This window comes from Drosophila gunungcola, chromosome 3R (assembly GCF_025200985.1).
Source record: "Drosophila gunungcola strain Sukarami chromosome 3R, Dgunungcola_SK_2, whole genome shotgun sequence".
Taxonomy (NCBI): domain Eukaryota; kingdom Metazoa; phylum Arthropoda; class Insecta; order Diptera; family Drosophilidae; genus Drosophila; species Drosophila gunungcola.
The window spans coordinates 20,967,019-20,990,418 of record NC_069139.1 but is presented as its reverse complement, the minus strand read 5'-3'; the positions used below and the strand labels follow the sequence as shown (position 1 = coordinate 20,990,418).

General features: G+C 44.7%; 5 protein-coding genes across 8 annotated transcripts in view; 3 read left to right on the top strand and 2 right to left on the bottom strand.

The window, feature by feature from the left end:
• The first annotated feature begins 922 nt into the window (after window positions 1-922).
• Window positions 923-4,707, top strand: LOC128266576 (dynein light chain Tctex-type protein 2B). Of its 2 annotated transcripts, XR_008269066.1 has the most exons (3): window positions 923-1,269; window positions 1,327-1,669; window positions 2,214-4,707. XR_008269066.1 is itself a non-coding variant. In XM_053003176.1 (2 exons), the coding sequence occupies exons 1-2, from the start codon at window positions 1,008-1,010 to the stop codon at window positions 1,584-1,586; spliced, it is 522 nt and encodes a 173-aa protein (XP_052859136.1). In that variant the 5' UTR covers window positions 923-1,007; the 3' UTR covers window positions 1,587-2,198. The 2 variants fall into 2 exon arrangements, 1 of the variants encoding a protein (XP_052859136.1); XM_053003176.1 differs by lacking the exon at window positions 2,214-4,707 and having other exon boundaries at window positions 1,327-2,198.
• Window positions 2,266-5,782, bottom strand: LOC128266599 (uncharacterized). Its single transcript, XM_053003246.1, has 5 exons — window positions 4,724-5,782; window positions 2,840-4,054; window positions 2,760-2,767; window positions 2,578-2,705; window positions 2,266-2,402 (listed from the first exon to the last, which is right to left on the bottom strand). The coding sequence occupies exons 1-5, from the start codon at window positions 5,138-5,140 to the stop codon at window positions 2,266-2,268; spliced, it is 1,905 nt and encodes a 634-aa protein (XP_052859206.1). The 5' UTR covers window positions 5,141-5,782.
• On the top strand, window positions 3,970-7,447 carry LOC128252338 (putative gustatory receptor 85a). The gene is made up of 3 exons (XM_052979983.1): window positions 3,970-4,048; window positions 6,695-7,232; window positions 7,289-7,447. Exons 2-3 carry the CDS (start codon window positions 6,729-6,731, stop codon window positions 7,445-7,447), a joined length of 663 nt encoding a protein of 220 aa, XP_052835943.1. The 5' UTR covers window positions 3,970-4,048; window positions 6,695-6,728.
• Window positions 7,448-15,236: 7,789 nt separating this feature from the next.
• LOC128266479 (zinc finger protein 704) overlaps window positions 15,237-23,400 on the bottom strand; it is a 117,582-nt gene continuing 109,418 nt past the window's right edge. For all 3 annotated transcript variants that reach the window (XM_053003031.1, XM_053003039.1, XM_053003050.1), the window contains 3 exons: window positions 21,077-21,168; window positions 16,259-16,432; window positions 15,237-16,194 (listed from right to left, as the gene is read on the bottom strand). In XM_053003031.1, coding sequence (XP_052858991.1) covers window positions 15,252-16,194; window positions 16,259-16,432; window positions 21,077-21,168 — 1,209 coding nt within the window. In that variant the 3' untranslated portion in view covers window positions 15,237-15,251. The remainder of the gene's footprint in view (window positions 16,195-16,258; window positions 16,433-21,076; window positions 21,169-23,400) is intronic.
• On the top strand, window positions 17,246-20,663 carry LOC128266521 (histone-arginine methyltransferase CARMER). The gene is made up of 4 exons (XM_053003100.1): window positions 17,246-17,938; window positions 18,001-18,894; window positions 18,956-19,366; window positions 19,425-20,663. Exons 1-4 carry the CDS (start codon window positions 17,725-17,727, stop codon window positions 19,508-19,510), a joined length of 1,605 nt encoding a protein of 534 aa, XP_052859060.1. The 5' UTR covers window positions 17,246-17,724; the 3' UTR covers window positions 19,511-20,663.

Sequence of the window (23,400 nt, the reverse complement as noted above, 5' to 3'; positions counted from 1 at the left end):
CAAAAAGCTACCAAAAACCTGCAGTTTTAATTCCATAACTTTTCTTTAAGATATCCGATTTTGAAGTGGTATACCTCTATAGTCTTGTGGCTTAAGTCTCTTTAAATCTGCGTTAAAAAATTGTTTAGCAATTTCGGGTCGATTTTTTGTAATTTTTATGATGTAACCCCTTTCTAAATTTACGAAAAATGGCTTTGCCGAAAAGTTACCCAAAACCTGCAGTTCTAATTCCATAACTTTTCTTTTAGACATCCGATTTCGAAGTGGTATACCTTTATGGTCTTGTGTCTTAAGCCTCTAAAAATCTGCATTAAAAAATAGTTTAGCAATTTCGGGTCGATTTTTTTTGTAATTTTTATGATGTAACCCCTTTCTAAATTTCCGTAAAATGGCTTTGCCAAGAAGTTACCAAAAACCTGCAGTTCTAATTCCATAACTTTTCTTTTAGACATCCGATTTCGAAGTGGTATATCTTTATAGCCTTGTGGCTTAAGCCTCTAAAAATCTGGTTTGCACTTGCAGATCGATGTTACTAAAATCCTGATGTCCCAATTCCATAACTTTTCTTTTACACATCCGATTTCGAAGTGGTATACCTTTAAGTCTCTTAAAATCTGCGTTGAAAAACTGTTTAGCAATTTCGGGTCTATTTTTTAATTTTTATGATGTAGCCCCTTTCTAAATTTCCGAAAAATGGCTTTGCCGAAAAGTTACCAAAAACCTGTAGTGCTAGTTTCATAGCTATTCCTTATAGTCTTATGGCTTAAGTCTCTAAAAATCTGCGATTAAAAATTGTTAAATAACTTCGGGTCGATTTTTTGCTGAAAAGTTACCCCAATTCAAATATAACAGCGTCAAGAGCTGCCACTTTTAGTGCACGGGGTGGCAACTCCCAATCAGGGTTTTCGGTTCGTGGTGAATGTCAAAATAAACAAACAACCGCGGTTATTAGGCGTTTCAGCAAATTGATTATTTTCAAAGATATTTATTAATTATTTTATAACGCAATGACTGACAAACAATCTGTTGGGGAAGCAGGCAAGTCCGTCCAGACAACAGCAGTTGACAAACAGGCAGAGAAACAACTAAAAAACTCGGCACCAGGAAGTCTCAACTCGGGCACAGCTGATGGCGGGGAAAAGGCGGAAAAGTCGGAAAAGCCGGCTGCTCAGCCCACCGCCTACAGCATGCGACCGGCCTTTGGAGAGATGTTTCCCCTGCCCACCATTAAGAACATAATGAACACCGTGATGGCCGAGAAACTCAAGGGTGAGTGGGAAAATCCATAGCCCATGTCCAGTTGCCTAGCAACGCCTCCAATTGCAGACAAAACCTACGACAAGGACGTGGCCAGGACGTGGACCAGCGAGATTGCCGACGAGGTGAACCAGCAGATTGCCAGCAGCTCCCGGGTGAAGCGCTACAAGCACGTCGTCCAGGTGATGCTCGGTCAGGAGCTGGGTGCGGGGGCCACCTACAACTCGCGCTGCTGCTGGGACTGCGACTGCGACACCTCCGTCTCCGAGGTCTTCAGCAACACCAGCCTCTTCTGCGTCTGCACCGTGTTCGGCACGTACCAGTACTAGAAGGTACAGGTACTAGAAGATTGTGCATGACCAACTGAACTGATTAGGCTAAGGATCACCTCACTATATTTATTTTCAAAGGGGTAAGCTCGACTTATCCGAGGTGTCACAGACGAGATGGGCAATTCCAAGTCAATGAGTCAAACATAAAGGGTTACTCCCACTTGCAAAGCTTAAAACCTATATATATAAAGTACAAGCATGAATGAATGTTATTGTAAAGTTCCCCGAATATTAGAAACCAGTGCTCCAGCTTAACAACTTCAAATTAAATATGCCTGTCTGCATGTTAAATTCCAAAACTCAGGCTTTTATAGTTTTACGAAGACGGACAAATGATCAAGAATAAACAAACTTTAAAGAATCGTAAACGCTTCCTTTTCCCTATTAAATACTTTTAAACGATTTACCTTTTTACTCTTTATAATCGTAACGCTATTAATTTTGATCAATTCGGCTTTAAATTTTAAGAGCATGTTCTTAGATATTTCTTCTTAATGTTCTAATGTTATTTGCAAGCACTTAAAGCCCCTTGACTTCCATTGGATTTCAATCTGCCCATACTGCCGTGACACCCCTGTGTATTTACATTTAAAACTAAGCGTAACTAACTTCTCGTATAAGTAGGCACCGGGAAACAAAGGCTTCTTCACTTTCGATACTCGACCTTCGTCGGGCTTCATTGGATGCGCACGTTCAGCGGATTCAGTATGCGACCCGACATAACAGCCACGTCCAGGTCGCGATCCACAATGAAAAACAGAAACGGATGATTCACGGAGATCTGAATGGGCTTCGTTTGTGCGCCATAGTTGCCTAGAGAGCGAAAGGAAATGTTTATTGCTTATTGCACTTTGTCTCGTGTTGCGGAGGCTGCTGCAACTGTTGCAACACCAAAAAGGGTGGGGCAATCGCGATGCGTTGCGGCTCAATGCCTCCAACATCACTGCACTGCACTCCATTCAGGTGTGCTGCAATGCGAGACACTTACGCTTCAGCTGATTGATGGGATGCGTACGGATGGTGACGTCTATGGATTGCTCAATGTGCCGCACGTAAACGCCCTTCTCATCAGTCATGGGTCGGAAATCGGCGCGATTCGGCTCGAAGACGTCACAGCTGCAACGAAAGTAAAAGTGAGCCGGGAGCTGTAGCAATCACGCCCATGCTTACATTCCCATCTGCAACAGAAAAGCACAAACCAATGGCACAGATCAATAAAATGAAACCGAAGCGCACTAATCGACACTCACATTCTGCAAATCGTTGGTCAGGAACATGGTCCCATGCAGCTTGAAGTCGGGTATGATGGCCTGCACCCAGCGCGGCTTCAGCTGCTTTCGCATCAGCCGGAGAGTGGGACCCAGCTTAAGGGAGGCGGCGGCTGCCACGATGTCCGTGTGGTAGTCGGGCAGCAGGATCATCAGGTTGTACTCAGGCGTGTCCAGTTCCAGCTCCAGCACGCTCATCTTCAGGTGCTCGAAGTACTTGTAGTACAGCACGGCGTTGTACACCTTGAAGGTGGTGTGCACTACCTGCTGGTTGCCCAGGTAGAACACGTGGCTGATCACATCTGTGTTGTAGTTGGACTTGCCCTCGGCCGCTTCGCCCACGTAATGTGGCTCAAAGTCGTTGGTGATCGGGGCAAAAGCAGCGGGCACTGGCGGCGGAATGTGCAGCGGATGGTGCGGCACATGTGTGTGCGGATTGAAGAGCGTCAGAAAGAGATTCGCATCCAGGTCCTTGTAGGCTGGCAACGTGTGTCGCTTGTGGCGTGCCATCTTCGCCTTCCGAGTCAGCGAGATGTTTGCTGCCTGTGGAGCTATAATGGAAATTACCTGCCGTGTGGGCGATGCCTTACGCTCCGCCACCTGACGAGCCATCATCGGCATGGCCGCCGTCCGGGCACTGGGCAAGTAAATGGGCTTCGGCGTGATGGGATTCGAGTGCTTGAGCGGCGCCTGCAGCTTGCTGGTGGGCAGTCGCGAGACGCGGGACTTCTGGATGCGAAGCAACGGCTCGGAGTCCTCCTCGGCCACAAACGCGGACACCAGCTCGGCGGCCTCATCTTCGCCAGCGGGCTCGGCCTCCTCCTCGCCCGACGTTGCTGCTGGAGCTTCGGTGGTGGCCTCCGTCTCCGCTGGCGCCTCTGTTGTGGTGGTTGGAGGCTCTGTCGTTGTGGTCGCCGGTGCCTCCGTGGTCGTAGTGGCCGGCTCTTCCGTTGTGCTTTCTGCATCCTTCAGCGTCGTGGTCTCCGCTTCCATTTCACCGGTTGTGGCATTGCTGGCCATTGTGGTGTTGACCATTTCGGCATCTGACGTTAGATTGGCTGGCGTTGAGGATAGCATGTCCACACTCAGATCGTATCCATAGAACATAAGAACGGTCTCAAAGTCCTTGAGAACCGTCACATTGGACTTGTTGAAGCTGAGCCCTTTTAGGGGATTATCGGAGCCAAAAAAGTAAGTCTACAAAGTAAATACAAAATATTAAACGATACGATTTTAGCTTTATGTATTTGTAACAAAGTTTTGTCGAAAAACCATATATTTATTCAACGATTTAAGAATATTTTAAAATGTTTTTACAAAAAAATAACAATTTAAACACACCGATATTTTCATGGTTTCATATTTCGAAGTCTTCATATAAAAATATTCTCTTATAAACCATTGATTTAATTATCAAAAACTTCAAATTAATTTATGCAAACTTTCCACCCAAAATAAAGATAACCAGCGAAAGGCCTTTTTGATCCATTTAACTGCCCAAAATCTGATCAGTACATGGCTACATAATGATTGGCAATTAAAAAATCTATTCACTTGAACAATTGCTGGTCACTTTAGCCAGATTATCTGATTCAATGGGGTCGACGAACTATTGAAATCCGATCACAGATCGGCAGAGCAATGGTCTTGTGCCTGGGGCAATTGGTTTGGCAGTACGCATACTCAACTTTGGTTCTGTTCTTTATCAATGAGCACTTGGCATTCCGCACTCCAAACAAATGAGTGCTTAGCCAGGCGTGTAAATGTGGATTGGCATTTAATTTGGACGGGGCTTTGAGTGGCCAACCGCCAATGGCACTGGGTTAAGTTCAAAGTGGCCCATTTGTGGACCGAGAACAGCCTTACCCGCAGTCGTCGGTGGATATCGCGGTAGCCCACTCGGGTCACGTCCCGATTGTTGGGCAGCTGGAGCACATGCCTCAGCTCCTCGGCACTTTGGCCCGCCGATCCCTCGAACAGGGCCACCAGCACACTGACCAGTGCCGTGGGCGAGAAGGCAAAGTTGTTGCGGTTGAGGATGGAGTGGTAGTGGAGCAGGCGGTGGGTCAGGTCGTTGGTCAGGTCGACCATCACCTCGGCGGGCGTCAGCTCCTTGGCGGCCAGCACCTGCGGCAGGTGGTCCAGCGGCGTTAGAGGCGGCGGCGGAAAGTGCGGATGCGGGAAGCCGCTGGCCCGAAACTCCTCGTGGTCGATCTGTATGTAGTGGGCCTCCAGCTGGAGCACCAGCACCAGCCAGGTCATCAGCAGTGGCAATCCAGCCATGACAATGCAGCCGACCTCGGTCTGGACTGATTGATAGCACACTTAGCACTCTGATTGTCGCGTTCGCGGCTGTTTAGCAAAAAAATTGGCAAGCTCTATCCGCGCTCCCAAATTGCAGTCCGTTCATTATTTTCCACTTTTTGTCCGATCCCAATTCAATTAGCCCAGCCGATGATCTGCACTCAAGGTGATGACTATTCCGAAATTCGTCAACCGTCAAGCGGCGGTCGTTTTCCACATAGTTTTTCCGTCTGTTTCAGATGCAGTGGGTCGGACAGATAGTGTGGGTCGTTTCGCTTCTGGTTCGAACTGATTCGCGTGATTGCTGCTGCCAAACTGAAGTTGGGGCTGGTTGGGGAGTGTGCTAAAATACGACACCCGATCGATGGACATGGGATCGGCTCGTCTATTCGAGCTCGGCTTCGTGGCTCGGCCAGTCGATGTTACGTGGAAAATGTTTGCCATACCAAAGGTTAAAGAGTTATCTTCCTTAAGTGATATAACTATCAAAGCGGGTGCATAGAGGATTGAGTAATCAATTAAAAAAATTCCACTCAATATAAGACTTAATTGAATTCAAGTCCCTAATAGTTTTTTTTTTATCGAAACTGCCAAAAAAAATTGTATTTTGGCGTCAATAGTGCAAAGAATGGGCCAACATTTTGATATACTTGCAAAAACGCTTAATATACAAAAGAAAAAAAAAACCAAAATATATTAATATATATAATACATAATAATAAGTTAATACATAAAATGGAAAACGAATAATAAACAAATTTTACGTCATGCTACTTCGATCTTATGTACCTAAAAATAAAAGATTTTTTAAATATAGATGTATGATTATAGAACAATTACATAAAAAGCCAACACTATCTGTATCGGCAAATAAATCTTGAAAAGATAATCATTTTGCACTTAATTAACACAGCAATCCATCACGAAATCGATGAGAGTAGGGTTAAATTAATTAAATTTCAAGCAACAAGTGCTCCAAAAAGGGTCAATCCCCAGCTGATGTAATATCTGGTAATCGAAATGACAGGCCCTAACACATCCAGCTGATGGATGGGTTCAGTAGCTTCGCGAGCAGCTTGTGGATAAGGTCATGCGGTCGCTAAGAAGCCTTGTACAAATTGGTTTTATATTTTTTTGTGCCCTAAATGGAACTGTGGACTTTTACAAGGATGTTGGGCAAGGAAGACTGCGCTGCTCCCGATTCCTTGCCATCTACAGGATAGTACACAACTTCGTAGTATTCATCCTGACGATTAAGTTTCTACTGCAATTTCTAGAAGTTTTCACGGACAAATCAGAATCAATTGTGTTAAGGATTAACTTTTTCACCTATTTCGCATTGGTTTTTCTCAACCTAACCAGCTGCATGAGATGTTCCTACCGCTGGCGAAATAGAATATTTGTGGTGATGCAGAAGCTGCAGAAACTTAGGGAGCTAAGCAGGAAAATGGGATATAGATGGTCGAAAGAAAATAGGCGATACCTGAATCGCTTGCTGGTTATAATAACCTTCCTTCTGATCCTTCGTCTCAGCATCCATTTGGCTCTATTTGCTCTCAGCACCAGGATGGGCTTTAACCACTCCTGCAACTGCTTTCTGCCCGAGTTCATGATATTTGCGATGAACTACTTGATCTTTGCCATCCTGTCGGAGATATGCCAGTGCTGGTGGCGATTGGAGTCCGGCCTGAAGATGGTACTCCTGGTTGCGAGACCGAGATCTGTGACCCACCAGCTACACCAGGTGCAAAGGCTCCACACCATGTTTCAGTGCCTAATCGATTTAACCTCGGAAGTGGGCTCCATCTTCGAGTTCGTTCTGCTAAGCTACCTGCTTCGTAATCTTTGGAGTGGCATTGTGGCAGGATACATGGTGGTACGCGTGATTCTCGGACATGGACACGCCGACACGGAATTCATGTACATTTTGCTGGCCCTGGTTACGTGTATTCAACCTCTGATGCTATCGCCCCTGATGAATTGTTTGACCAACACAACCGAATTCCTACTCGAAACGACCATGGAGGTTCTGAGGACTCCACGCAAACAAAGCGCTGAGGTGGAGCGAAGTGTAAGTGGTGTATGTTAATCTAATGGAAAGTACTCCTTATCCCTCTGTTCTTACAGGTCGAATGGCTATCACTGCAGTTTGCTAGACAGCATACTTACATCGCTATTTTTGGCACATTTCGCATGAATCGTTCGCTGGTCTTTCAAAGCACATCGGTAATCCTGGTGCACGTGCTGTACATGGTGCAATCTGATTATATTTCGATAACAAAATAAATTATATAGAACTTTGCTTACATCTTTATATTTGTCAAGCTTAAAGCCTTTTTTTGGCCATACTAAAAGGAAGCCATAGTAGATAGTACCCTTTCAAATCTTCTTCCACTTCTTCACCCAGTCAATTAAAACGCAAATGGTTAGTTTTGAAAGTATCATTTTGCTCTTGTCTTTTCTGTTTTTATTTTATTATAGAATTTGTATCTTGTTTAGCTTATGTCATAGAATTAGTTGTTTACGTTTTAATTCATTCTGATTTCGTTTTATTGTTTAAAATCAACATTCATAAACACGTCCATTGAAATGATTTTTTAGAGTTATTTCTTGCTTTTATTGTTGTATATTTTTCATTCGCTTAAAATACTTTTGAAAATGATTTATTTTGTGGGATCTGTTTTTAACGTGAGTGGTGTTTGGAGTAAATGCTTTGGTGTGATGAGAGTGATGGTTCCTTAGGTTTACGTACATATCCGACACGCTGCGATTTGATGGGTAATGGCTGATCTGTAGTTGGATTAACATTAATGCAGGACATGAAGCATAAAAAGCCAAACGAGCAACAAGTACTTAAGTATTCCTATTTCCCTAGCTGCTGTGATTTGTAGCTCCGAACTGTACATTGAGTGTAAATATACAAATATGCCGTTTGCCTGTACCTATATAAAGACGCAAAATATATATATTTATATATATATATATTTATGATCTGTAGTTTTGTGTGTTCGTTCGTGTTCCCCTCGCTTCGTACTTCCTTCCTCTATTTTTGTATGTCTAAAATTGTTCGCGCGTAAAACGTTTTCCATTAGTTTCGATTGCATTTGCTGCACAATTTGCTTTGCAAAAATATAGTCGCCCATGCGCGCTCTCTATCTCTTTCAGTTTTGTAGGTACTCGATTCTCACCAATGTTTAATTGAAGTTTTAAACATCTCTGCTGCACTGTATTACGGATATTCGTTATGTTTTGGGGTCATGGGTCATTGGGTCATTGGGTCATCGGGGGGGTCAATAGTGATTGGGTTTCGGCTCTTGGGTCCTCGAGTTTAGCTGCTATTACGTTAGTTTCGATCGGTGTGGACTTAAGCTTTTCACATTGAGACAACGGTACGTATGATTAATGTATTCTATGTATTTAGGGGTACTGCATATATGTATAGGTATATGAACAATCATTGCCGTCAGAAAGGAGTTCTTGTTCTTGCTCTCGTTCGCTACACGTAATTTCGGTTAGATATATGTATGCATATGGTTATATATATATAGTATCTGTATTTAAATATATACTGTATACATGTATAATTTTATGCTTATTTAGCTGCTGCTGCACAGTGGCTGTATTTGTTTTAACATGGAATATACACGACACTTAGTTGCTGGTTATTTACTTGGTTTCATATGGTTTTGTTTGGAAATGCAAAACTCCGTTACGCTAGCTCGTAAATTATCGTAGTATTATCAGTGTCTGTGGTGTCTTCTGTGTGCTTCTCTGCTTCTCAGCTTCTCAGCTTCTTAGCTCATCTTTCATCTTTCACCTGCTCCAGGCCTTCGCCTCTGGCTAATGGGCGTGGCAGGGGGTGGATGCCGCCCCAATTGCGCCCTTTTTGTACCTTGTTATGTGGTGATCAGTGGCGGCGATCCTGGCGACCGCCGCCTGCCTTTAAAGTATGCTCTAGCCTAACTTCGCCGACAACCAGTTCAACCAGTTGGCTAGTCCAAGCAGAACCGAGATAAGTACACAGTGGGGGTAATAGAATCTTTGTAACAGCAAACAAGTCAACAAGGTAAACAAAAACAAAACAAGGATGAATCGATCTGATAGGGTTAGTTACTTCTATAGATGTAGACACAACAACAAGTTTATATCATAGATTCATCTCATTAATCATCGCTTACGAACTACACATAAAAACACGAAAATTTCAAGGTGATGATGAATGGTTGTGGGTGTATTTTGTGGGTGTGCGTGTTTCTGTGGGTGTATATGTGCGTGTGCTGAGGGATGCCCCTAATGCTAGACATACATTTACAAATACAAATACAAATACAAATATAAATGTGGTGGGAACGGGGGAGTGGGAGCATCTAATTTTAATCAAGTCGAGTCAAGTCATTCAAAGTATCTCTCATGACGCCTAGATCCTAATTAAGTCCTCAGTTAGCCCAACTAAATCGATTATTGTTAATGTTACATATTAATTGTTAAGTGTTAAGTTTTAATTTTTTTGTTGGGCACCAATGTCAACCCATAAATGTTCAAGGGAATTGGCCCAGAACAAAAAGTCTTTTGAAATCAAGGTTGCATTTAGCCACTTTCGAAGACATCTAGTGGTTTCAGTTGCCAGCCAATCAATGCAAAATAATTGAATACAATTTCGGCCGAAGTTCTCAATCCTTACGCTCCTCCTCTCCTTTCAGTTTCAGTTATCAAAACAATTGTCTTGCCAATTATCATAAATTTAAAGTGTAAAAACGTTACAACAACTTTTGGGTAGAAAAACTTATTTAAAACCTATTATTGAAATTATGCTTTCGCTTAACTTAAGCTCCGCCGACACACGATGGCAGAGGCCTATGTTAGATGATTTCACGTCTGATTTTCGTGATTTTCACAATACATAATCTCGCTTCGTATTTTGGTTTTGGTTTGAAGTATCAGTCAGTTCACAAGAATGTTGCAATGTGTGCGATGCATGATTACAATTACAAGGGTATTTGATTGTATAAACAGCTTATTGCTTTCCTCGAATTCGTGTGTGTTTTTCTTTTGTTTTTCAAAAAGGATGTGATGATGCGAGCGGCAGGCATGAGCGAATGCGGCTGTGGTTTTCGTTGCTGGCAGTGTAGAGCACTTGTTTCGATTCATCGATCCGTCCAACAACTTTTCACTTTCGTGGGGGCTATGCTATGCTGTGGTCTGCTATCCCCCCAGAATATAGCTCCTTTTTGGCCTGCTTCTGTTTCTCGATTCTCATCGATGAAATGGAATTGATAAGTAATGCGAGGGTGTTGGGATCGTGAAAACGCAGCTAAATAAACGATGCGCAAGTCTTTTGCTGGATGCTCACTAAACTAACCGACTTAATGCACTTAATCTTAAATGGAATCCAATGTCTAGCTGCCTGGCTGATATGCGTGAGTGTGCGTGTGTGCCGTGTGTTTGTGTGTTTGTGTGTGTGTGTGTATGTGTGTGTGTTGGGTGTTTGGTGTTTGGTGTTGGGTGTGTCTGTGTATATATCAAAATGAACAAGTCAAATAAATCAGCCTTATATTGAATGAAATTTTGTTTTAAAACTAATTTCGCTTTCCAATTATCCAAAAAATGAACACCAACACACACACAAAGACGCCCAGTCGCAGAGCTCCGATTCTAGCCGGAATCACATAGATTTATCCATGTCGAGACCCCAAAAATCGCTCAGACACCTCGCCCCTAGCTACACACCTAAATGTACTGTATATGTATATAATGTATCAAGTATAATTACTTAGTTATCGTTTAGTGGATGCAACATACCGCGCTGAACCAGCAATCGCCGGAAACCGGATGCAAGTCCGGTCGCCAGCTGCCGTGAGATTTCTAATTTTAACCGAACTCGATCCTCCTTAACGGACTACTCCGAATCCATCTAAGCTTAGAGTTAAGTTAATGTTAATGTTAATGTTAATGTTATGTTTACACATCAATAACGACGATAAATATCAGAAGAAATATCATAAGTTTGCCATCTACATGCATATTCTGCTTACACGTAAACGGGGGCAAATATGCCCGTTAATATATATAGCTACTTTTAAAGATAAACACATCGATCTGTTGCTGCTGCTATCATGGCTGTGTTATGCAAGCACTTCTTTGTCTGTACATCTGTCGGCTTAAATCAGCGGAAAGGACAACTGAAAACAAACTAGAGACTGTTCTAGGTCTATGCTGCCACACCAATCGGCATATCTATAGATGCAGTAGAAAGTTGTACAATTTGTTCCGTTCCGATTGGTAACGCTACATCTCAGACCCTGGGAGAAACCGTGTCTGTTCGAGAAATGCACTCTTCGTGTGATGGGGAAACAGGTGGAGTCTCCGTCAATCCGGATACCGTTCTATCCAAAATTAAAGGTGTAACTGAACGGGAAACCAAGGCAGAAACTGAAAAGTCAAATCATAATAAAAACAAACAAAGTTGGTTTTCGTTTTTGTTTAATTATAAATAACAATTGTATATTTTTTAATAAAATGGGTGTTCTTGTTGTTGTTGTTGTTGTTGTGTTGTATTCTTTCCAAGAAAAAAAATTAAAAAGAAAGATTATTTCTCGCTATTAAATGAATCTAGCATTCATGTTCGATGGATTAGAGCTTTTGACCTTTGCTGATATTACTGATATCCCTCAATTAATCTTTAATCATCGTTAAGCATAAGATGTCTGCTTTATCGTCTGTTGTCACTTTCCGTTTTCCGTTTTCAGTGATCGGTTTTTTGTTTTTCAGGCCAGGTCAGATCTCTGGTCGGGGATTTTTGGGGATACCCCGATCCAGCGATTAGCTTGCCTTGCATTTCTTGCTCTTTTCGTGATTATGGTAATCGTACACATAAAATAGTAAGAAATATTAGCGATAATTATATAATAATGGATAGTTTTCATTCTTTCTTTGTTTTTTGTTTGTTTAAAAATATCACTTAAGTTTAAATAATTTCCAGAACGCAACGAAATAGATCGAGTGTACGTACTTAACTATGCGTGTGTGTGGGTGGTTTTGTGTTTGTGTGTGTGTGTGTTTGTGTTTGTGTGGTGCACGAAAATTAGCAAGAAAAACAATAATAATGATGACAATAATCATACTCGTAATCATAATCGTAATAAAGAATAGACGCCCCGACGGGCGACAGACAAAAATAAGTAAAATGTATTGCATTTTCTCCATTTTCAGTTGCATTTTACTCGGTTTTTTTTTACAATCGTTCATGTTGCTGTGGGCTTGATTAAACTTATAGTTAATAAAAACGAAATACAAGTGTAAAAAATGTTGTTAAACTTTTTCGCATTACACAAAAATGGCCACCATTATGAATTTCATTCAAATCACGGCAAACAATTTCAATGAAATTTTCGTTTGCGTGTTTTACTCCTTACGGTTCCCTACGGTCTATTTCAATTCGTTTTTTCCCGCTCTTCCGTAACTTTCCCATTTTCATTTTCAAAAACTTGTTAAAGCTGCTGCCGCTTAAGCTCAATTTTCCTTCCGCTCCGACTTTCTCCGATCGCGATTCGGTTTCAACTTGGATTCGTTATCCCATTGCACTTCTCTCCCTCTTCCTCTTCCTCTTCCTCTCCCCCTCCCTCGTCCTTTTTCCTTTCCCTTTTTAAGTGTGTGTAATGGGGTTTCTATATTTACATATTCTAGACTTTAGTTTGTACTTCCAATTTGGTTAAGAATTCCTTGTGTATTTTCATTTCTTCATCCGTAAGTTCTCCTGCTCTTCAATCTCAATCTCTGGCTATCATTCGATATCGCCCTACATCTCATTATATCCTCGCAAACCTTGCTGGGTCCTTTGTGACGTCATTGTTTGTATGTGTATACCGTAATTTGAACAATTCACAACAGCTGCACAACGCAAAAAGTTTTTGTTTTTCATGTTTTATAAATCTTAGTCATAAGTTCATTACAAATTAATCAATATACGAATTTAGCTCGTTTTTTCGTTTTTGTGTGTTTTAGAAAATATCAACTTAACAATGTATGTATTACAATTTTGAACATGTTTCAAAGTGTTTTCCTTCTGGCTCCAATAGAAATTTTGACGGTTCCCTTTTCTCGATTCGGATATGATTTACATATGTACCTCAATTTATCTGTCTGTTTGTCTGTCGGCCTGTCTGTCTGTATGTAAGTTTGTTTGTTTGTTTGTTTGTTTGCTTGCTTGGTTTGTTTGTTTAAAAATTCACTACGTTTAAGTTTAAGTTGCTCGTACGTCTATATGTTACATTAGCGTGGTCTTGGGTTCAGGTTCGGGTTCTGCTTCGGGTTGGGGGTAATTGTTCTATAGATGTTTGAGAGTTTTTTTTGGGTCTGGTTGTGGGTCTTTGTGGTAGGTGTGGGTGGTGGTGGTGGTGGCTGGGTGCTTATTTAACTAGATTATTTAGCTGTGTGTCCATCTATTGCCGCTCGTATGCATGAAGTCGATTAATACTTAACTCTTAGCGCTTAACACACACTTACAAATTGTTTAAACGGTTCTTGGATTTGAGTTACACATGATTATGCAAGTAATTTAACTATTTTTTGTTTACGCCTATTTAATGTGTAGATGCAACGCTTTGAATATTTAATATGCATATCTTTATGTTTTCGTTTTGAATATTCTGCTTTATAGTTTCATTTTGATTTGTTTTGTTTTGTTTGAGTTGGTTTGCTTCGTTTCCTTTCATTTCATTTCATTTCATTACATTACATTTCGTTTTGTTTTGTTTTTCTTTGTTTAGAGCGAGAAGTAGAACAGAAATTGCACTTAATACTAGAAAAAAATTTACTAGAGTTCTTACTAACTAAAAAAAATCAAATGTATATTTGCTTTAAATATTGTTTGTTTTGTTTGTTTTCATTTGTTTGTTTGTTGTTGTTGTTGTTGTTGTTGTTTATGTTTGAATTGTTTTTTGCTGTTTTTTCTTTTGCATTTTTTTGTTATATTTTATGTAAAACAGCTGGCATCTATATTTTATCGGTTTGTTTGTTTGTTTGTTTCTTTTTTTGTTTTGTATATATAAAAATGTGCCAACTGCTGTTTTGCTTTTTAACATAAGAATTAACAAAGTCATTTTAGAAATAAATATGTATATGTATATTTACGCACTGTAATAATAATAATAATATAATAATAATAATAATAATAATTAGATTATTGTAGATTGCAAATGTTGCCCGGGCGCAAATGTCAGCAACATTTGCACGGCAGTTGGCAAACACCTGCACAACAACAAAAGAGATACCGTTACGTGTTTAAGGTGCACAATTCTATGCAGAGTAAATAAGAAGAGACCATTTTCAATTTGCATTTTTGCGTTTGCGTTTGCGTTCGCGTTGTTGTCGTCGTGGCAACTGCTGGCATTGGGGCAGCCTTTCCAATGCGATTCACAGGTCAGCGGTCAGCGGTCAGCGGTGCGCGGTCGAAGGTCAGAGGTCAGAGGGCGGTGGTTCCGTTGGTTCGGCGGGCTTAACCCTGCATAAGGACGGCCTGCGCCTGCTGCTGACTGGCGGCTGCTCGGCTCCAGGCCAGCAAACCATTGGCCGCAGCCACCTGCGCCTCCTCCTGATCCTCGAGAGCCTCCTGCTGCTGCTGCTGCCGCTCCTCCTCCTCCTGATCCTCTAGATCCTCCTCCATTTCCTCCCCAGCTTGCTCCTCCGTTTGGGTGGGCGTGGTCGTCGACGTGGCCGTGCAGGTAATGGGCGCCACAATCACCGAGGTGGCCACACTGCGTATGCGCACCGGCCTGTTGCTGATCGTGTTGCTGTTGGCGCTCACTGCATAGGGATGAGGTTGCTGCTGCTGCTGCTGCTGCGCTTGTCCGCCGTACCGCTTGTTGGTTTTGATGGTCAGCGAGGAGGGCAACTGCTTGCCGGCAGCCACCTCGGCCGCCAATCGCACCACTGTGGTGGTCATCTTGGTGGCCGATGTTGCTGCTGGGCTGGGAGTTGTTGCTGCTGGATTGGGTGGTGTTGATGCTACTGCTACTGCTGCTGCTGCTGCTGCCGCCTTGGACTGGTGCGCCGACGCCTGGTTTGCCGCCTCCGTCGACGACTTCTGTCGCTTTCAGTCGCCGAAGCGGCTGCACGCCTTCTTCCACCGGCACTGGGTGCACCACTGGTCGCGCTTCTCCATGCCGTACACCTTGCGGCACTTCTTGTTCTCGCCGCGCGTCCTCTTTCCCGGCGAATGGGGCGTATGCTTGACGGCCGCCTGTGGCGCCATGTGTTGCTGCTGCAGCGGATTGCTTCCGTTGCTGTTGCCGTTGTTGTTGTTGTTGTTGCTGTTGTTGTTGCTGTTGTTGTTGTGGGCAACCAGGTTGCCGGCAGTTGTCTGTGGATGTTGCTGATGCTGCTGTTGGCTGCGCATCGGTTGGTGGTGTTGTTGCTGCTGCGCCGGATGGTAGTTGGGCGTGATTGTCACACTGGACAGTAGGTGCTGCTGTTGCTGCTGCTGCTGGTGCTGTTGCTGGTGGTGATGGTGGTGGTGGTGCTGCTGCTGCAATTGTTGTTGCTGCTGTTGGCTGTGGTGCGCCGTGACCGTGACATTCTGCTGCGACAGCTGCTGCAGCATGTTGTTGGCACTGCTGTTGCTGTGGATCACCGGACTGCTGCTGCTGCTGCTGTTGCTGCTGTTGCCACTGCTGCTGGCATAGTTGTGCGTGTGATGGTTGCTGCTGTTGCTGTGGTGGTGGTGGTGGTGCTGCTGCTGCTGCTGCTGGACGTACGTCGGCGATGGATATGGCGCTACCGAGTGGGACGGACGGGTGGACGAGGAGCGAGCGTGCTTGCCCAGCGGCGGGCCGGATGCGCTGGCCGCAGCCAGCCCCGTCCCCGCGAAGGAGATGCTGTAGGAGGTGTAGTTGTGGTGGTCCAGGTGCGAAGTGGGGATGCAGCTGGTGTTGTTGTTCTGCAGCTGCTGCTGGTGGGTGCTCGGGATTTTGCCGCCACTGATGGTGCGGCCGTGCGGCTGCGCCAGGTGGTTGTAGTGGCTCCCGGCGCGTCCTTGCCTGTAAAGCGAAAAGAGTAGGAGTTACTATGGCAATCTACATCATGGACTGCAGGGATACCCACTTGAAGTTGCCCACAATCTGCTTCTGGTACTCGGGATCCTCGTGCGGCGGACGCGCCATGTCCCGGTGACTCAGCGTCGGCTCGGAGGCCAAACTGGGCTTCACCTGCTCGTCGTCGTCGTCGACATCCGTGTAGTAGAACTCCTCCTCGTTCTCGCAGTCATCGTCCGCGGAGCTGCAAAGCGTCGAGAGTTGATTAAAACGATGTCTTCGGGCAGTGATGCCAAGTTTACTGGACTTTTGTACCTAGGTGGACCTAAAGCAATCCCAAGCTAAGGACCCCAAATTCAACATATCTTGTTTTCAATTGGATTTTCACCACATCACTTATTATGTATACTGTCTATTTAATTTATTGTGATTTCTGGGTATATGTTTATTAACCTCAAAACAAATTATTTAAATTATATCCCACTTATGGTAAGCTATTCTTCTAACAAGTAAGCCCTAATTGTTAAAAGAGTAATTTTAAAAACAAGTTTATTTAACAAGGCAAAACTTTAAAATGTGGTACAAATATATATATTTTATGTTATTAAATCTGATATGTAATTAAAAATTTGTAAGTTCATTACAAAAAAAAAAGTTTTGAAATTCAATGTTTAAAAGCACAAAGTTTAGTTTCATTTATTTTGCTATAAACTAATTATTCTTCTATTAATTCAATTTGGTACCTATCATCTCTTTTAAGCGACCGTTTTTTATTTTTGTTCCCGACTCGCGTTGCCAACCAAACGGCATTGCCATTCACCGCAATACGTGGTTACTTAAGCAAAGTTCTAAACCAATTCTTAAATCCATGCTAATTTCAGTTGAAGTAAAATATACAAAACTAAGTAAGTAAGAGGAAAAGTAAATGCTTGATTAATTGAAATGAAAATGTTTTTAATTGAAATTTTCACATAGTATCGATGAGTTGACTGTTTTTAAATAAACACTGTACGTTGCACACAAGTGGTATTTCCAAAAAAAATTCCAAAATAGACATGTGCAGAAATCACCTAAATAGGTAAAATATACTAAATCCCAAATTGCATTTTTCAGTATATCAGTTGGGAAATCCAAGTTCTCAACCATCCACGTTCTTAACCAATCGATGTTGGCATCGATGTTTCTTGTTCCAGCTCTAAAACTTTTTGCAAAAAAATACGCACGTTCCTCCGTGTGAAATCAATACGAAATCAACAAGAGCAATCGATTTTGAGCGGCCGTCCCATTCTAAGGAGCAGCGCGCATAAATAGCCAGCGCGCCAATTTCCCAGCTGCCAGTCACGAGCCATTTTTTGTGGTGGAAAATTTCGCAGATAGAAAAATTTGCGCGTCTGTCTGTCTGCATCTCGCGTGCTTGCCTGTGTGTGTGTGTAAGTGTGTGTAGTGCGGCCTACAAAGTCAATTAACAAGAGAGAAAAGACGCCCGTGCTGTTTCGCGCCCAAGGAAAAGCCAAAATCAGCTAACAACCAGCCAAAATGTCCAGCCTGCGACCCGAGGAGCCCCACTCGCAGCCCCGAAAACTGGCCACCGCCGCCGCCGTTTGCCCGCTGAGCAATTGCCAATTTAGCGGCGTGGTGATCAGCGCAATTGCCGACGAGCAGAAGCTGGAGTTTGCCAACAAATACAAGGGCAGTTGCACGCTGCTCTGCAGCTACGATTCCCAGGGAGTGGTGCTCCGCGTGGTGGATGGTGAGTCTCTGCCAGGGAGCTACTAAAAACCCATTCTAATCCCGCCAATTTCTCGTTGCCAGATGAGGACCACAGCCACGTGCTCAAGGAGTACATGATAGCCGCCGACACGGATGCCGCCCAGATGGGCAGACGCAGCTATGCCGTCTCTCTGGACGCGGACAACCTCGTGCTGCGGTTCGCCAGCGACCAGGACCAGCAGCTCTTCCGGAAGGTGGTGGAGAACGTCAAGCACCTGAGGCCCAAGTCAGTGTTCTCGCAGCGCACCGAGGAGTCGTCCGCCTCGCAGTACTTCCAGTTCTACGGCTACCTCAGCCAGCAGCAGAACATGATGCAGGACTATGTGCGGACGAGCACCTACCAGCGGGCCATACTGGGCAACGCGGTGGATTTCCAGGACAAGATCGTCCTGGATGTGGGCGCCGGATCTGGCATACTGTCCTTCTTCGCCGTGCAGGCGGGGGCGGCCAAGGTGTACGCCATTGAGGCCTCCAACATGGCCCAGTACGCCCAGCAGCTGGTCGAATCGAACAATGTGCAGCACAAGATCTCTGTGATACCGGGCAAGATCGAGGAGATCGAGCTGCCCGAGAAGGTGGACGTGATCATATCGGAGCCCATGGGCTATATGCTGTACAACGAGCGCATGCTGGAGACGTATCTGCATGCCAGGAAGTGGCTGAAGCCGCACGGCAAGATGTACCCCACGCACGGCGACCTGCACATCGCCCCGTTCTCCGACGAGTCGCTCTACTCGGAACAGTACAACAAGGCCAACTTCTGGTACCAGTCGGCCTTCCACGGCGTCGACCTGACCACGCTGCACAAGGAGGGCATGAAGGAGTACTTCCGCCAGCCCATCGTGGACACCTTCGACATCCGCATCTGCATGGCCAAGTCGGTGCGGCACGTGTGCGACTTTCTCAACGACAAGGAGGACGACCTGCATTTGATTGGTGAGTTTAGCTAGTTGTAGATGATGATCTGAGACAGCGGCTAACATGTGATCTCCCACAGATATCCCCCTGGAGTTCCACATCCTGCAGACCGGCATCTGTCACGGGCTGGCCTTCTGGTTCGACGTGGAGTTCAGCGGGAGCAGCCAGAACGTGTGGCTCTCCACGTCGCCCACGGCACCGCTGACGCATTGGTACCAGGTGCGCTGCCTGCTGCCCATGCCCATCTTCATCAAGCAGGGCCAGACGCTGACCGGCCGAGTGCTGCTGGAGGCCAACCGGCGGCAGTCGTACGACGTGACCATCGACTTGCACATCGAGGGCACGCTGATCTCGTCGAGCAACACCCTGGACCTGAAGAATCCGTATTTTCGGTACACGGGGGCGCCGGTCCAGGCGCCACCGGGGACTAGTACTCAGAGTCCATCTGAACAGTACTGGACGCAAGTGGACACACAAGGATCGCGCAATTGTGAGTTCATCTAACCGATTTCCCAAGAAGTCTTTGCTTATGTAATCTTCTCCTCCAGCTTCTAGCATGCTAAATGGGGGGCTTAGCGTGAACGGATTGGGTGATGGCATGGACATCACCCATGGACTTATGCATCCGCACTAGGTCGGCGCAGGATCGAATAATAATATATCTTCTGGGAATTCTCTTTGCTCCGAGTCCGCTCAACTAATCGATTGGTTCTATTTGTGTCAGCTTTTGTTTTGTTACAACTTTATGTTTAGGTTATTTATTGAACAGTGTAAATTATTTTGTCTATTATCGAAAAGTAGTTGCGTTTATGTTCTGTACACCTTTTGCACCGGCAGTCCTATCCTAATTAACGACCTCCAAACTCTTTTATCTATTTTAATTGATCGGACGAATCGGAGGAACCCAGCCACCCAGCAAGCAAGCAACAAACAAACAATCAATAAATCAAGGCAGACTAATGTAGTTGTTTAGAACACGCAGCATATTAATAAGCCTAAGCTAATTTTAGCCCATAGTAATTAGTGTTTTTAACCGTATGTAAAATGTAATACCGATATGTAATCCACGCATGACTGCGCTTCAGGAAGTTTCTTAGTTAATATGCCGATTGCCAATTGCAGTTTTTGCCGAAAGCTTTGAACAAACCAACAAATTCAGATTGTACTGTATCTATTATGTGTGTTATTATTATATTATATTGTGTGTACCTCCAGCTAGTTTCAATTTTTGTACTTGTCGGCCGTGTTTACGTTTAGTTCGTTTTGAAATTGTAAGAAATTGCTCATAGGATTTAGTGCTAAGTTACGATACCATTACTTTACTAAAGGCCGACTCGCGCCCCGAGATTATACATATATCCGCATACGATTACGACTAATTCAGTACTGTTCTGGAGGCACGCCTCTCGTTTGGCAATAAGTTTCGCACCCAGATTCGAGCCCAGATCCTGTCATAGATCCTACTACATCTCTGCCAGCAAGCCGAGCGCTAAATAAGCATATACACCTATATATACATGTAGCGTACGCCAACCTATCAATCTATCAACAGATACCCAAACACACTCCACTCCCCGAAATCCGACATTCTTGCGTTCTTTGCGGACTGTACTTTATAGAGCAGCAACCGCGCCACGCCACTCCACCAGCACACAGAACACTGCAACCCATAAATATAAAGCAAAACATATACAATTATATATATATATATAAATATACGAATAGATATACCGCATATATGCAGAAGAGAGAACAACAATGTCAAAGCGAAAGCAACAAAAAAGAAAGCCCAAAGCGTCTTTTATTTCTAGCATTTAGCCCCTTGATTTACATAGGAAACGAGATTGGCAAGTGTCGCAGCTCAGCGCGGATCGTGTGTGGGCGATTGGACCTTGGCCTCAAAAGCGCACTGCTGCACCGCCATCTCTGCACCCCCATCCACATTCACATTCACATCCACACCCACATCCACAGCCACTCGTTGGGCCGCAGGTGCGCAAAGTAATCTGCGTGCTGGGAAGAGGCTATACTACTCGCTTGTGTGTGACCTGCTTACTGTGCTCGAGTGTTCTAGTTTAGAGCTGCCCCCCTTCCCTTTTTTGCTGGGCGGAAAAACTCGCGGAGAAGGTCGGCGGTGGCTAAGTCAAGGCCCCACCCACTTGCCGCCCCCCAATAGCAAGGCAATTTCTTGTTCACTTACCCCAAATGTGTTTTCCTAATGTGACGAATGATTTTATTCTGATCGGGCTCCACAATATTACATTTCGGATAAACGCAGCGGAACTTTTTGGACTGCAAAGAGAAGAGAAAACAAAGGGTTTTATTATGTGGTATAAACAGGGTGTAATACAAGTAGCTTCTGTTTAAAATATATTTTTAATTTTATCAGTTGATTGAATCTTTTTCGTACTTGGCGGGCAAAGGGCTGCATAAGGGAATCCTCGGAGGACGTGGACATGGACGAGGACCGCGAAGAGCAGTGCCCCGTGGGCCTGTGACTGCCATAACACTCGTAGTCACTGCGCTCCACGTAATAATTGAGTGCCATGGTGTTCATGGTGGAGCAGTTGTAGTTGGCGGTATTAGCGGCTGCAGGAGCAGAAACAGCGAACGAAAACAGGACCACGACCAGGAGCGATTCGAACCGGTGCCGGCCCGGTGCCAAGTGCGACTGTGTGGGTGCGGACAATGCAACTGGCTGGCTGTTTGGCTGGCTGTTTGGCTGCCTGAAAGCCAGAATCAGAGTCCTTGGACTCTCGCCCGAGCGGCAAACGATGCCGCACGAACGAGCTGCTGGCCATGCCGCCTGCCGCCTGCCGCCAGCCGCCTGCACTACTGATAACACGGGTCCCGGGTCCGGTCCGCGTCCTTGCCAAGCCCCGCCATCCGAGCCACCCAACCACCCCCTTTATTTACTGGGTCACCTTGCGGTCGCAATGCTTCGCTTGTCGCTCGCCTTGACACGCTTTTGGCGCCCAGCTCTTTTGCCTTTTTGTGCGCCAGCATTTATGTTGCGTTTTTATGCTGAAGGTTAGTGCTGCGCTGCAGCAACGACGCCGGCAATTGACCCACTTTAAAAACATGCTGGCTCACTTGCATAAACTATGTATATGTGCCCATGTACCGGGCATATATGTATGTACATATGTGCAGTTTTGGGGGCACTGCAAACAACTGATTGCGTCCTTGCGCTGGCAATTGTTGTCCTTGTGCGACTGCTGTACAAATTGAAAACTGAGTTTTCGGTTACCCATTTTGGCCTTGTGCGTCAAGTGATTAACGATTTGTTTACAACTTTGTGGTTTGAGATTGCCAGAGCGCTTTATTTGTTGTGGATGTTGGCATTGCGGTGCGGTGCGGTGCGGTGCGGTGCGGTGCGGTGCGGCACTTTTATTCCGCCATTTTGGCCCACTTAAGTTGAATTCACGGAGGGCGCACACGGCGTATGTGTAATGTGAGATGCGGGAAAAAGCTGAACGCCTTTTAGGGAGGAGTCTGCGAACCGCAACGTAATCATAAACATAAATATCCTGCGCTACTTAAGCGGCGTAAATTGTTAAAGCACGTGGTTGGCACGCATCTACGCAAATGGATGCACAGAGAGAAATATAACAGTCGCTCTAAAATCACTTAGATATATTTATATAAAGATTTAATCTTTAAAACAGTGATATATATTCGTTTCCATTTTCTCCACCCATATCATCTTTGAACCCATTTATTTCCGGTGTAGCCCTAACGGCCTGCAAGGGAATAGCGAAAAGTTATACACACTTTTCGTTTTAACTTGCTGCAATTAGTAAGCGGCCGTAATTCGTTTGCGGCCAGACTTTTGGGGGCAGGATACGCCGCATATCCTGGATCATAAATAAGGGCCTGCGAATACACACGCCATTGTTGCCATTTTCAGATGTGTGTTTGTGTGTGTGTATGTGTGTGTATGTGTGTGTTTGCCAAGTGTTTGGCTGTTCGCCTTTTTGCCAGTCTGCCAGTTTGCAGTTTTTCGGAGTTGGTCGCCTGCGTGACTGGCATCTTAATATGCTGAAAGCTCAAAGGGGTTTATTAATGCCTCGATTTTGTTTGCCGGCAGATAAGCACGGCAGCTCGTTTGTCAAACGCTGCGTATGCGCAATTTTCAATTCCCAGCCGACGACGCCGCCATTTGCCTTGCAATTATATTCAATTACGGCGCAAAGGAGTTCGAGAAATCATTTTGTGCTATCAATGTTGCCCACCACCGCCCTCCTGGCATTCATTGCCACCTGCCAAGTCACTCGAATCGAAAAGTAAATTAAAGCAGCTTGAGTTATGTCCCCTTGCGTTCTGCGTGTAGTGGTGCGTGTTAATTATCCGGCTCTAATGAGGAGCGCTCGACGGCGGGGGTAAACGCTTGTTTGCTAATGAAAGAAAACCATTCGCCGACAGCGAACTCCAGCTGGCAAACTTTCCGGCCGGGCGGATGAGGAAATAAAATTCCACCCCGGTCCAGGAGTGCGTATTACGGCGGCAATGACTACCGCACTG